This window comes from Capsella rubella, unplaced genomic scaffold, assembly GCF_000375325.1.
Source record: "Capsella rubella cultivar Monte Gargano unplaced genomic scaffold, Caprub1_0 scaffold_5, whole genome shotgun sequence".
Taxonomy (NCBI): Eukaryota; Viridiplantae; Streptophyta; class Magnoliopsida; order Brassicales; family Brassicaceae; genus Capsella; species Capsella rubella.
The window spans coordinates 7,937,852-7,951,226 of NW_006238919.1; the positions used below are offsets into that span (position 1 = coordinate 7,937,852).

Genomic DNA, 13,375 nt, shown 5'->3' on the forward strand with positions numbered 1-13,375 from the left:
ACTTGTTTTATTTATTTTGGACATAAATGTTTTTAATTATATTATTTATTTTCTTAAAACCACTATTGAATATAAAAATTAAATAAAGGCTAAGTTATGAGGTAGAAAAGAAATTAAAAACTAAAGTGTTGTAATTCTAAATCAATGTAAAAAATTTAGATGAATGATGATGTGGCAGCTGATGTGGAAGATGATGTGGCATAAGGAGAAAAGAGAAAAAGTTAACTTTATATATATAGATTATCATGATTTTTACTCGAGATATTTATTTTCTTTAGTACAAAATATAGTGATGATGATAAAGTATTTTAGATTGAATGGTTTTTATTACTACTTAACTCAATCGTAAGTTTTCCACCAAAAACAAAAAAAAAAACTCAATCATAAGTTACTTCTTCTATATTATTCTATATCTATTTTCTTTTATATAAAATAATATCGACAATAATAAACGATCATTCAGTTTCGTAACACTTGAAGTACAAAATAAATTCTCACCGTTGAAGCTTTTACTACAAAATTTACAACAGCCACACACAAAAAAATCTTTAGCTAAGGAATGCCTCAACCGCTTTCTATAGTCGCACATTATATTTGCACGCTAACAAGCTCAAGTATGCATATCTATCTATAAAGTCATATTACTCATATTTGTCTCAAACATTTTAATATCACCGACTTGTTGTAAGTTGTAACGTGAATCTAACATAGATATATAATGTTCTATTTGATTTGTGTATTGAGTTGGACCAACGCACCACTACCCGTATTGTAACGTGTTATATTATTGTATTAATATTACTGAAAACATGATATAGTATAATTACGTTTCCTGAAAAAAGTGGGATTATTATAAGGTTGCTTTTGTCTATGATCCCAAGAAAAAACAATACGACCTTTTGTTCCATGTAGGCAGATTTATGGTTTCTTATGCATCCTATGTGGAAAGTGAAATAACCGGGGACCAAATTAATATTTGGCGTTTGTCGTCAAAGAGGCTATGCATGAATGCTTATTAAAAGCTAGAAAAGCCGGTTATTGCAATAAAAACCGACCTTTGCCTCTTCCCAAAAGCCACCACCCCTCATCCCTCGTGGCATTATGTTTGTTCTCATCCAATCATAGAAGCCCTCTTGTATTGCCACTTGTGATCCTCTTGTTTATCCATTGTGTGACACAATTTGTGTTCTCGATTAAAGTATTTTTGCCATATGATAGATTTTGAAATCGAACGTTCTTATCCCTTTTTGGTTAGATTTCTTCTAACTATCTTGGTAGATATGCTTTCAAATCCTATTGTCTTATCGAACATTTTCTTAATAATTTATTGTTTGTCAAACTATTTTTCGAAATGTATATCTCAATCATTCTAGCCATCTATATTTAATTTGATGTTGTAGCAAATCTACTATATTTATAAAAAGTTTCACAGAAAAACTATTTTTAAGGTCGTAATTGATTATATTCCATTGTTTTTGAATATTCAATATTTTGATTTAATGTACACGAAACGTTATATGTATGGACCTAATCGTTTGTAAGGAACCACAAAATACTTTTTTTTGGTTTTAAAACTTAACACAAACAATTAAAAAATTTGGCGAAAAATATAATCAACAAAGTTAGGAATAATAAAAGTAGGTACAAGGATTGTAACGTTGGAAATGGGGAGTGAGTTCGCCGCATAAAGTGGCGATGTGTTAGAAAATTGATTAGGCTTCGTGCAATGATTATCTTCAGGGGGTGGTGTAGATTTTATGCCACGTGAAAAAATAACATTTTTGACCTGTTGTTTTATGCTTTGGTTGGCTTTTCGTGTTCCACAAATATTCTTGCATGAGCTGTGTAACTCATTGACATATTTGTTAGCTATCTTGATGCATCTCGCCGTTCACATAAGTATTCACATATGTGGCTCATTATAAAACCAAAAAAAATCACAAATTTGTTGATAAGTTTCCACACCGAAATAGTGGTCGGTCCGTCCGGCCATAAACTAATTAGTAGATTTGATTAATGCTGTTCTTCTTACTCATCGTTGGTGAGAAAAAAATATAAAGGTCGTTGGTCGGAGATGTCTATTTGACTATTTCCCATATCATTGGTTGATTACTTTATCTAGAAAGCCAAACTTCATTATACTAATCAGTGATGATCCTATCCGCATGATATGTGGAAGAAGACCAAAAGGTCTCCTTTGGATTTCCCACTCGTCCTTACTTATGGGAAATATAAAAATTTACAATATGTTCTTTACTTTATCTTTGATGTTAATCGATTTCTTCGGTCATGCAAACTTTATCCTCATAGATTGGACATTAATTATATTATTCACTAGTTGGGAGATTAAATAAAATAATGTGGTTTCTTCGAGGGTTTAGTATATTGTATAATTTAACTAGATCGATTGCTTAAGGGTTTACTCGTATACAAAAGAAAAACCAAAATAAAATTTGTTCTACACGTTAACATATACTAGTTGTTAATCATTTGTGAGACATTATAATTTGGTTATTAGTTGTCTTATTGACGATAATATCTAAGTATATACTTGTTTGCTAATAGCAAAATTTGTATCGTTGTGATGTATCAATATGTTTTAGAGATTGCAATAGTAATGTGATAAATGAAATATCTTTACTTTAGTTGTGATGGTATATATCAATTTGCATGGAAAATACGTAAAGCGAATACAAACGATTTTTTTTTGTTTTTTGTTTTTGGATTTGAAGTTGCTACAATTTGCTAGTTATCATGATTTGCTTTCACTTATTTTCTTTGTCAATAATCATGATAGGTTTGTTTTTATTTGTCAAGCGATTTCTCTAATCAAATAGTACAATCTAATCTAATGACACTAATAGTTTTCTATCAAGTTTGATGGAACAATTTTTTGATGATTGTGGATATAGTTTTGGTCCATAATGTCCAAATTCTTAGGTTTAAAAGTGTATTAGTGTAAAATATGTATAATTATATTCAAACAAAGGTTGCATGCATCGTCCAGAATTCGAAATTGAGTCTTACACTCTTACAATTTTTGACCGAATCTAGCTAAAATATCAAAAATTTAATTCTGGAACAAATCATATATGGTTGGCCGTAACGTTTACCTTTCCTCCCTTGGTCTTCGGAGCAAGTGACGCACATAGGATTTTTTTTTTTTTTCGTCAAAATATAATTTATATAGATGAATTAATGTAATCATGATACATTTGTTGTGACGCACATAGGATATAGACAATTTCGATCACACAAAATATTATCATGTATCTTTGGAACTATTTTATGTCTTTTAGCTAAATATATTAGCATGCATTATATTATACTATTCATCTTAAAATATGCTTAGTTCAAATCATTTACTATAAAATTTAACTGGATATATATGTTACAAGTTTGGATGGTGGAAAAAATCATTTAGTATAAAACAATATCGAAATCCATAGATTGAAAAAATCTGTCAGGTAATTGAAAATTCAAAATCATTTAGTATAAAACCAATAACTCATGATTTCAATAATAATTTTTAAATCAATGATTGAGAAGTTTTCTAAATCCACCTATGATTGAATTTTATTTTTATGGTGTATTCAACTTTATATTTTGAAGTATTTGAGTTTTAGTGAGTTTTTATATGATTTGAAGAAATTTATGTAAATTTAGAATTTTTTTTTTATGATTTATTGTAATCCTAAATTCCACTTAAAACCATCAGATTTTTAACTAGGTTTGCCCAAAAAAAGAAAAGAGTTTTTAGTTGATTTTCCAAGTTAAAAATCTTATGGTTTTTTTTTTGGGCAAACCTAATTAAAAATTCTATGGTTTTAAGTGGAATTTAGGATTACAATTTACAATAAATCATAAAAAAATTCCCTAAATCCACTAAAAACTCTTCAAGTGATTAAAAAGGTCCAATCTTAAAAATATTTTTAATCCAACTCGTTCAAGGTTAATTGGATTGAGTTGGGTTTTAGTCCCGTTGTGATTTGTTAGGAAAAGTTAATAAACCATTTAAATGAGCTTATGCGATATTGGGCTAGGCCCAATAGAATGGTCGTCACATTGTCAAATTGTCTCACTACACAGGAAGAAGAAGTCATCGAACGGAAAGTCCAAAAAAAAAAACTGATTTTGCCTGTTTGGTTTGGATCCGAGGAGATGGTTCCTTCGAGCGAGACAGCGACCGTACGAGTCCTTTGCCAAAAGCTGCTTCTCTCAGAGAACCAACCTGGCAATCTCCAATGGCTCATTGGTTCTCCATTTTTCCCGCCTTTCACCGTCGTCTCCACCTTCCGATGTATCCATCACTCTTCTGATTTCCAGCAAGAATCTGGTGAGGAGACAGCCGTGTTTACTCTTTGAGTATCTCAATAAATGGAATCGGAATGTTTAATTGCATGATTCATGTTTTCGATTACGAAAGTTTAAGTTTTTATTCATGAATCAAAGTTTAACTGTTAAAGTACCCACCTTTAAACTTGTGTTTAATGATTTTGATTGCTCAGTAAGATAGCTCTTTTTGGATTTGTATGGGTTTTTTTTGTGTTGAATTGTTTTCTTGATCATATTTGTGAAAAACCAATCAGATGATCTGCGGAAGTTACTACCAAAAGGTTTTGAAGTCATTGGGGGTCTCATAGTTGGGGATTCTGATGCTGAGAAAAGTGCATTTGAGGCAGTTAGAGCTGCTCGTAGATTGCGAAAGCATTTATCTGAAGGTGGAGAGTTGGATGATGAAAAGATTGTTGGGGCTAGTTGTGATATAAGAACTGGTACCATTCACTTTTTCATCTCTAAAAACGAAAAAGCAACAAAGCTAGAGCCTGTTGCTTCTGTTGTGTATGAGGATAAGTCTGGAAAGTATTTATGGGAGAATGGTTGCTTGCTTCAATGTGAGCTTCCAATCAAGTTGCCCTTCTATTTTCCCGCAAGCTCGCCTTCTGGTATGATCTCTAGTTTCTGGTATTTGGCTTCATCTTTTAATTGCATGTGCTTTTTTTTTTCCCTCAAGTTTACTGGTATTTTCTTTTCCAGATTCGAAGGAGAAGTTTTCAGATGCAATTGATGCAGTGATTACTCAGTTTAAAGAACCTTATGCTGTATACATAGCCGAGACCTTAAACAAATCTTCTGGAGATGTTGCAAAGCCAATTGTCCTCCGTGGTAAAGTTTTTGGTTTTGGTGCTGATGCATCAAACATTAATCGTCTTCCTGCTGCTGACCAAGTATCTGACATTAAAATGTTGTCATGTTCACATTTTTGTCTGAATAGCAAAACTGCTCCAGCAGTAAATTCAGCTGAGGTAAGTAAACCGAGAATTTACCTTCATATCACTGTTTGTTTTGCTTCTTTCTGGATTTATTACGATACTCCTCCCCTGATATTTCTTCTTCTTAGAATGCAGATAAAATCCACATATCTGTTCTTCTTAATAGATCTGAAAAATTTCCAACCTCTGGTGCTCCTGTTGCTGAATATTTTCCAGGTAGAAACTTCAAATATAGATTATTTATTTAGAATGTATTCAAGGCAGTAAGAACACGCATGTGGCTTGTTCTTATATCTTAATTTTTTTTTACTATTCTCACAGCTATGGAAGAAGCAAGGCTCATTGTTGTTGATTTGAATCTTGATGTACTTACTTATGCACCCAAGGATCTTCCACTAATGCATGCGGTCTCAAATTTAGTTATCCCTGCTTTGGTTGATCAATTATATTCCCTGAAGAAGATTATCTTACCATATCTCTTGATGGAACATCCTCAGGTAGGGCTTCGTTTACTTTAGGTTAGTTATCAAATATTTCGCATAGTATCATTTTGTTGGATCTGGTGGTTCCATCATAGCCAGTAAGATGAGATTGTATATGTCACTGAAGCACTTTCATCCCTCTCTGAACTATCCATATTGTTCCTGACTATCTCAAGAGTTGCTTTGCTTTTACAGTTGCGTATATATCACTTCAATCCACCTGGAGTATTACATCCAATCACGACTATATACGAGCTTAACTACGGGGAGACTGAAATGAAGCAAGGTAATTATTCTGTTTATATAAGGAGGCCACAAGAATCATGCTAAGATTGAAAAGATACACATATCCCTTTCTTTGAATAAATTTGAAGTTATCTATAGGAAAGCCTTATAATTACCAACTTAGCATTCTGCTGTGTTTTTGAACTAGCACTTTCACAAAATTTAGATCGTCTAAAACTTTTTTTGCAGTCTCATTTATGTTATATGATATATTGTTCCTGCTCTTGACTCTCTTTGCAGTCGATGTTAGAAAATCTCTACACTTGAGGCTTGGTCTGCCACTAAATCGTCCACTCCTAAGAACTGCTAATGCCTTGGATTTTTCTGTGAATGATGACTCTAGGAGCAACGTAAAGAAAAGGGGTACATAGACCTGCCTAGTTTGTTTAATTCATTTTCTCTTTGTCTCAATATTTGCAATAAATTTAATTGGTAAGTAACATGGGCACTGCCAGGTTCCATCTTGCTCAAAGATGTGCACATCGGAATCCCTAGCAGTGGAGGTTAGCATTATGTATGTTTTTTTTCGTTGTTCAGGCTTTGTTCTATCTATTCGTCTATTAATTTTTGCATTTTCTATGCAGTCACGGAGGGTGTGTCATCTCTAATCCAAGGTTCATATGAGTATTATCATTATCTTCAGGATGGCTTTGATGACTCGGTATATAATTTCTTATTCTCCCAAGGTTACAAAATACTGTGTTAATCCAAAACCCGATTGTAGCTGATGTCCTGATGATGTGGGAACTGAAAAAATCTTAAGCAGAAATTAAGGAATATCGCTATGTGCTATGTAACTGGAATCCTTTACAGTCCTTTCACTGGAAATCAGAGTTCTTTAATAATTAGTAGCACGGCATTTGGTTTAATAATTACTAGAAAGATGGATATAGTGTCTACTTCTAATTCTAAATTTCTCTTGTGCCAGGGATGGGGCTGTGCTTACAGATCACTGCAAACTATCATCTCCTGGTTCAGACTTCAGCACTATACATCCATTGCTGTTCCTTCACATAGGTTTGAAACAATTTCTCGTTACTGAAATTCAGGTGTCCTCTTCCATATCTCGATAATTTAAGCACAACTATCTGGATTCTCAGGGAAATACAGCAGACACTCGTGGAAATAGGTGACAAGGATACTTCTTTTGTAGGATCACGCGAGTGGATCGGAGCCATAGAGTTGAGTTTTGTGCTAGATAAACTTCTTGGTGTAAGTCTTCCCACTCTAAACTTCCCTTATTTGAATATATTCTGACATCTAAATCATGATAAGACAAGAATCGAATAGTAGAGTTTTTCTATCAACTCGAAATTGCGTCTATATGTTTTAGATGAAGTCGAAAAACCAGCCTTCCAGTATAGTGTATCGAGTATCGACGTTGATAATCTTGGGAGGTCTTTTTCTTACAGGTAAGTTGCAAAATAATGAATTTTAGATCTGGGTCAGAGCTCCCAGAGAAATGCCGTGAGTTAGCTATGCACTTTGAGAACCAAGGAACTCCAATAATGATTGGTAAGTCAAAGCCAGACCACGCATACTATCACCATACACAAGCTTTGAAATCAAAACAAGAACTCATTCAGTATTCAAACCTTCTTGGCTCTGACATCACAAAACTGTGTCTTGTGTGTGTTTTATTCAGGAGGTGGGGTTCTTGCATACACGCTACTGGGAGTGGATTACAATGAAGGAAGCGGGGATTGCGCGTTCCTGATCCTGGATCCGCATTACACAGGAAGTGAGGATCACAAGAAGATCGTGAATGGTGGATGGTGTGGGTGGAAAAAAGCAGTAGATAGCAAAGGGAAGAGCTTTTTCTTGCAAAACAAGTTTTACAATCTTCTTCTTCCTCAGCGTCCTAACATGGTTTAAATTATATCATTGTCCTCCCTACATACACCAACCAATCATATCACAGTTTTACTAGTGTACTCTGGTCTACTACTTAGTCCTGATAATGCAAAACATGGAGTTTTAGTTGCAGTTGATATTTTTTTTATTTTTTTTTACGAGTTTGTGTTATGGAAAAAGAAGTAAATCCAATGCAAACCAAATTCAAGGATAAGGTCAATAGCTTAATTACTTTTGACAAATCCAATTGAATAACTTTAGTTTTGGTAAATTTCTAATTTCTTTTGGGTGAGCAGATTTGTATTTATCGAAAGCAGATTTGTATTTATGGAAAGTAATTTGGATCTAACTGAATTAATTAAAAGATTAAGTTTTCTTTTAAATTAAGCATAAATATAAGGGTAACTTCACAATTTTAAAAAGCCTTTATTTTTCCTTTTCTTATATATTCCAATTTTGTAATCGCCGATTCTCTCATGCTATATAAACTCTCGTCGAGCTTTGAGAATCGGCGACATTGAAAATAATCTTCTGAGAGACTCTGGTGAGAGATTCTTCTTACCTGAGGAGTTTGTGTTTCAGTAGTGGAGCTCTGATCCCTTGTTCTTCTTTCCTGTCTTGGCTAGAGAGATCCGAGTCAAGCACAGAAGAGTTCGATTCACGAGTTGGACTGTATACGTTTCGGATTAATCGATGGTATGAACAATTACTCTATATGTTGGGTTTCATATGTTTCGTTTAGTTGATTCTTTGGTATTATCACGAAATAAACTCGTAACGCTCATGTGTTAGTGTTTGCTCTTAAATTGATGATTATATTGTATGTTTTGGGAATTTTTTTCTAACCATTCATAAATCTTGACTGTGATAGATGGCATCGAGTGAAGGGTTTTTGACTAATGGACAGCAGAAGAAACTGGAATTAGCAGCAACTCAGAATCTGTTATCATCACCAGAATCTCCTCCTTTGTTTGCTGTCAAGAAAGGTTGGTACTTATATCAATTCCTAAGTAAATTAAATACATATTGCTGATAAACATGAAGCTTAGATGTCATTCATTGGATTCCTCTTTCATTGTTTCAACAGGTGGTATTGCTTGTGGTAAAGAGAATCGGGGAGAGGATCTTGACACAGAAGTAGACTGTTCTTGTATTGATGGTAAAGATCCTAATGATGTTAATGGAGAGGTATTACTTCTGTTTCATTTTGTTGTGCTACTCTCTTTTTAAATGTGTTTACTTATCTGATTTTTTTCAACTTGATTTAAACAGGAACCATATGAACTTGTCGGTTCGCCAGTGTTAGGCCCTTTTGATGATTACAAAAGATCTGTAGTTTCCATCATCGAAGAATATTTTATCTCTGTGGATGTTCAAGTAGCTGCATCTGACCTTATGGAACTTGGTTTGAGCGAATACCATCCTTATTTTGTCAAGAGGCTTGTTTCCATGGCCATGGACAGGGGCCATAGGGAAAAGGAAAAGGCTTCGGTGTTGCTCTCTCGATTGTATCCTAATATTGTTTCACCTGATCAAATCAGGGTTGGGTTCATTAGATTGCTTGAATCCATTGGTGATCTTGCTTTGGACATACCTGATGCTGTTAATGTCCTGGCTTTGTTTATTTCCCGGGCCATTGTCGATGAAATTCTTCCCCCGGTTTTTCTAGCTAGAGCAAAGAAGACTCTACCGGATTCATCTCAAGGGTTTCAGGTTATCCTAACTGCAGAAAAGAGCTATCTCTCGGCTCCTCACCACACCGAGCTAGTGGAGAAAAAATGGGGTGGGAGCACTTGCATTACGGTAGAAGAAACAAAGAGAAAGATATCTGAAATTTTGAAGGAATATGTAGAGAACAGTGACACTCGTGAAGCTTGTAGATGCATCAGGGAGCTAGGCATCTCGTTTTTCCATCACGAGGTCGTGAAGAGGGCTTTGGTTCTGGCCATGGAGTTTCAAACATCCGAGCCGCTGTTACTAAAACTATTGAAAGAAGCTGCAGAAGCAGGTCTCATTAGTTCGAGTCAAATGGCGAAAGGGTTCTCTCGAGTAGCAGAGAGTCTCGATGACCTTTCTCTTGACATCCCATCTGCTAAGACTCTGTTTGAATCAATAGCTCCCAAGGCTGTTTCCGGAGGTTGGCTTACTTTAAAAGAATGCAATGATCAAAACGAAAGCTTACCGATTGAAGATGAAAAGCTAAGACAGTACAAGAAGGACACAGTAATTGTAATTCAAGAGTATTTTCTTTCTGATGACATTCCTGAGGTAATCCGCAGTCTTGAAGACTTAGGATCACCCGAATATAACCCGGTGTTTTTGAAGAAGCTAATCACTCTTGCTATGGATAGGAAGAACAAAGAGAAAGAAATGACTTCTGTTCTTCTCCCTGCTCTTCACATGGAGATGTTCTCAACAGAAGATTTCATAAACGGTTTCATCATGCTCCTTGAATCCGCAGAAGACACAGCACTAGACATCTTAGAAGCATCACACGAGCTTGCTCTGTTTCTAGCTAGAGCTGTCATCGATGATGTCTTGGCTCCGCTTGATCTTGAAGATATCTCAAACTTCTTACCACTAAAATCAGCCGGAAATGAAACTATCCGCTCAGCTCGGTCTCTGATAACTGCTACACATGCAGGAGAAAGACTCTTGAGATGCTGGGGTGGTGGAACGGGCCAGGGGGTGGAAGATGCTAAAGACAAGATCTGGAAACTTCTAGAAGAATACGAAACAGGAGGAGTGATTTTAGAGGCTTGTCAATGCATACGGGATCTAGGGATGCCTTTTTTTAACCACGAGGTGGTTAAGAAAACTCTGGTAATGGCAATGGAGAAAAAGAATGATATGATGCTTAATCTCTTGCAGGAGTGTTTTGCTGAAGGGATCATTACTACTAACCAAATGACAAAAGGGTTTGGTCGAATCAAAGATAGTCTTGATGACTTATCTTTGGACATTCCAAACGCAGAAGAAAAATTCAATTCGTATGTCTCTCATGCTGAAGAAAACGGTTGGCTACACCGTGATTTTGGGTGCTCTACGGAGACTCTTGACTGATTCTGAATCTCTATACATATATTATAGTATATAGAAAGATGGAATTGGTTGGTTTTATTTTAGGTCTTCTTTAAATTGTTACCCTTGCTGGTTTCTGACAGAAGGATCGTTCCATGTAACTTTTACATAGGTTTTTTACTAAAGTCTTCATCTCTTTTAGTTATTCTTTACTCACAAGTAATATGTTCTCTGAAACTTTCCCAGCAATGATTCTTACAATTGATGGTTACTGACAATGTTTGCTAATCTTTATACCAAATAAATTTAAATCCATTTATTAGTCTAATAATTCAACATTATAAATACACATACGAAAGTCCATGTGTGATGATGACGTTGTAATGTGGCTTATCATTGTTTATTCAAGCTCCAAACATATTAAAAAACACCACAAGATTAAGAAGCGTTGACCAAAAACAAAAAGAAATCTGAATCACTAAAGAAAAATGGAGAGATCAATGGATTCAGCGATTCACAAGCATCCATTATACCATTCATCAAGGTTTATAAATGGTCGTTGTCGCGGTTGCAAACAAATCTCTCCCATACATGGTGGCTACCGCTGCAATGATTCTGACTGTAACCATATTTGGTATCACAAAGAATGTGCCGAGTCATTACCAGAGATTAATCACCCTTCCCATTCCGAGCATCCGCTCTGCTTATTCGACTACAGGGGAAGCGGTACGTGTGCCTTTTGTGGAGCTTTCTTGTTTGGTCTTACCTATCACTGTTCTATATGCGACTATCATATGGATATAGCTTGTGCTAGAAAGCTACTACCTCCACTTGTTGCTATTGAACATCCCAAATGCCACAACCATTCACTTGTTCTCTTGGAGAAACAAGTGAAGAAATACCCTTGTGGAGTTTGCAAGAAAACAGTTTTTGGTAAGTATCCTTATGTTTGTCTTGAGTGCGATGTGTATTTCCACGTTGACTGCATAAATATATCGCGAGAGGTCAACCATCCTTGTCATCCTGTTCATACTCTCGAGCTTTTCAAAACTGAGTTGCTACCTGATGATGCTCAAAAGACTTGTCTTCTGTGTGGTGAAGGATCAGATCATTTGATTTATCATTGTTCCATTTGCAACTTCAGCATCTGCGTTTATTGTGCGGTGAATCCTCCACCGCTTGCTATAGAACATCTTAAGACTCACAACCATATGCTAACTCTCTTGCCTAGACGAGTCGAGTTTATTTGCAATGCGTGTGGCATGAAAGGCGATAGATGTCCTTATATTTGTCTTGAATGTGGTTACTTAATCCATCGGGAATGCATTGATTTACCTCGTGTCATTAACATCAATCGTCATGATCATCGCATCTCTCTCACTCGTCATCTTGGTCCTCAGTATTCCAAATGTGGAGTTTGTCGCCAAAATGTTAATAGATACTACGGAGGTTATTCTTGCTCTCTTTGCCCCAACTATACCGTTCATCCACAATGTGCAATGAGAGACGATGTATGGGATGGAATAGAACTCGAAGGGACACCGGGAGATACTGATGAAGATGTTGCGCCATTTCAGGTGGTTGATGACAACACGATAAGACATTTCAGCCATGAAAAACATAATTTGATGCTCAACAAGAATGATGTAATCACTCATTATGATGAAATCACACGTTGTCAAGCATGTGTCCTTCCTCTACTGTCTGATCCTAGCTACAGTTGTGGGCAATGCAATTATGTTCTTCATGAAACATGTGCGAATCTCCCTCGAAAGAAGAGACATGTGTTCAACAACAAACCATTTACGCTACACATAGGAGATAAAGATTCTTCCAAGAACTGGTTTGAGTGTGATGCTTGTAGAACAGTCTCCAATGGGTTTAGGTACGTTTCTGGTGATTGGATTCTAGATGTGCGTTGCGGTTCGATATCAGAACCATTGCTCCATGATGGTCACTCACATCCGTTGTATTACTACAAAAAGCAAGGCAAGTCTTGCAGTTCGTGTCACAACAAGATGGTGAAACCTAGAGTACTATGTTGTGATACTTGTGACTTTGATTTGGATTTCTACTGTGCTAATTTACCTAAAACGGTAAAACATAGTTGCGACGAGCATCCTCTTTCTCTATGCCACGGCGAGAATGATGTGATTCAGCATAACAAATATTGGTGTGACATATGCGAAACAGAAACAGATCCAAAGAAATGGTTCTACACTTGTTATGATTGTGGGGTGACTTTACATGTCAAGTGTGTACTTGGAGACTTCTCACGTCTCATGCCAGGAGGCAACATAAATGTTGATGGATGTGAGTATGTAGTGGTTTCTAACAGCAAGAGTTCTAGACCGTTCTGCGACCAATGCCATTCTCGATGTGAAGAACCCTTCATTCTAAAGACTTGGAATAATTGCAATATTGTTAACTGTAATCTATGCATTGATGTCTACATTTGCT

The 13,375-nt window shown here is 35.7% G+C and overlaps 3 protein-coding genes across 3 annotated transcripts; all 3 read left to right on the forward strand.

The window, feature by feature from the left end:
• Nucleotides 1–4,111: 4,111 nt before the first annotated feature.
• On the forward strand, nucleotides 4,112–8,136 carry LOC17886818 (probable Ufm1-specific protease). The gene is made up of 13 exons (XM_006290640.2): nucleotides 4,112–4,336; nucleotides 4,590–4,946; nucleotides 5,038–5,306; nucleotides 5,402–5,489; nucleotides 5,595–5,770; nucleotides 5,951–6,041; nucleotides 6,281–6,403; nucleotides 6,496–6,543; nucleotides 6,625–6,701; nucleotides 6,969–7,057; nucleotides 7,141–7,252; nucleotides 7,453–7,555; nucleotides 7,686–8,136. The coding sequence occupies exons 1-13, from the start codon at nucleotides 4,162–4,164 to the stop codon at nucleotides 7,913–7,915; spliced, it is 1,938 nt and encodes a 645-aa protein (XP_006290702.2). The 5' UTR covers nucleotides 4,112–4,161; the 3' UTR covers nucleotides 7,916–8,136.
• A 257-nt stretch (nucleotides 8,137–8,393) lies between these two features.
• LOC17884766 lies at nucleotides 8,394–11,186 on the forward strand. Its single transcript, XM_006290631.2, has 4 exons — nucleotides 8,394–8,590; nucleotides 8,766–8,880; nucleotides 8,982–9,082; nucleotides 9,167–11,186. Exons 1-4 carry the CDS (start codon nucleotides 8,588–8,590, stop codon nucleotides 10,955–10,957), a joined length of 2,010 nt encoding a protein of 669 aa, XP_006290693.1. The 5' UTR covers nucleotides 8,394–8,587; the 3' UTR covers nucleotides 10,958–11,186.
• A 217-nt stretch (nucleotides 11,187–11,403) lies between these two features.
• On the forward strand, nucleotides 11,404–13,296 carry LOC17884757. The gene is made up of 2 exons (XM_023783230.1): nucleotides 11,404–13,152; nucleotides 13,205–13,296. Exons 1-2 carry the CDS (start codon nucleotides 11,404–11,406, stop codon nucleotides 13,214–13,216), a joined length of 1,761 nt encoding a protein of 586 aa, XP_023638998.1. The 3' UTR covers nucleotides 13,217–13,296.
• The last annotated feature ends 79 nt before the right edge of the window (nucleotides 13,297–13,375 follow it).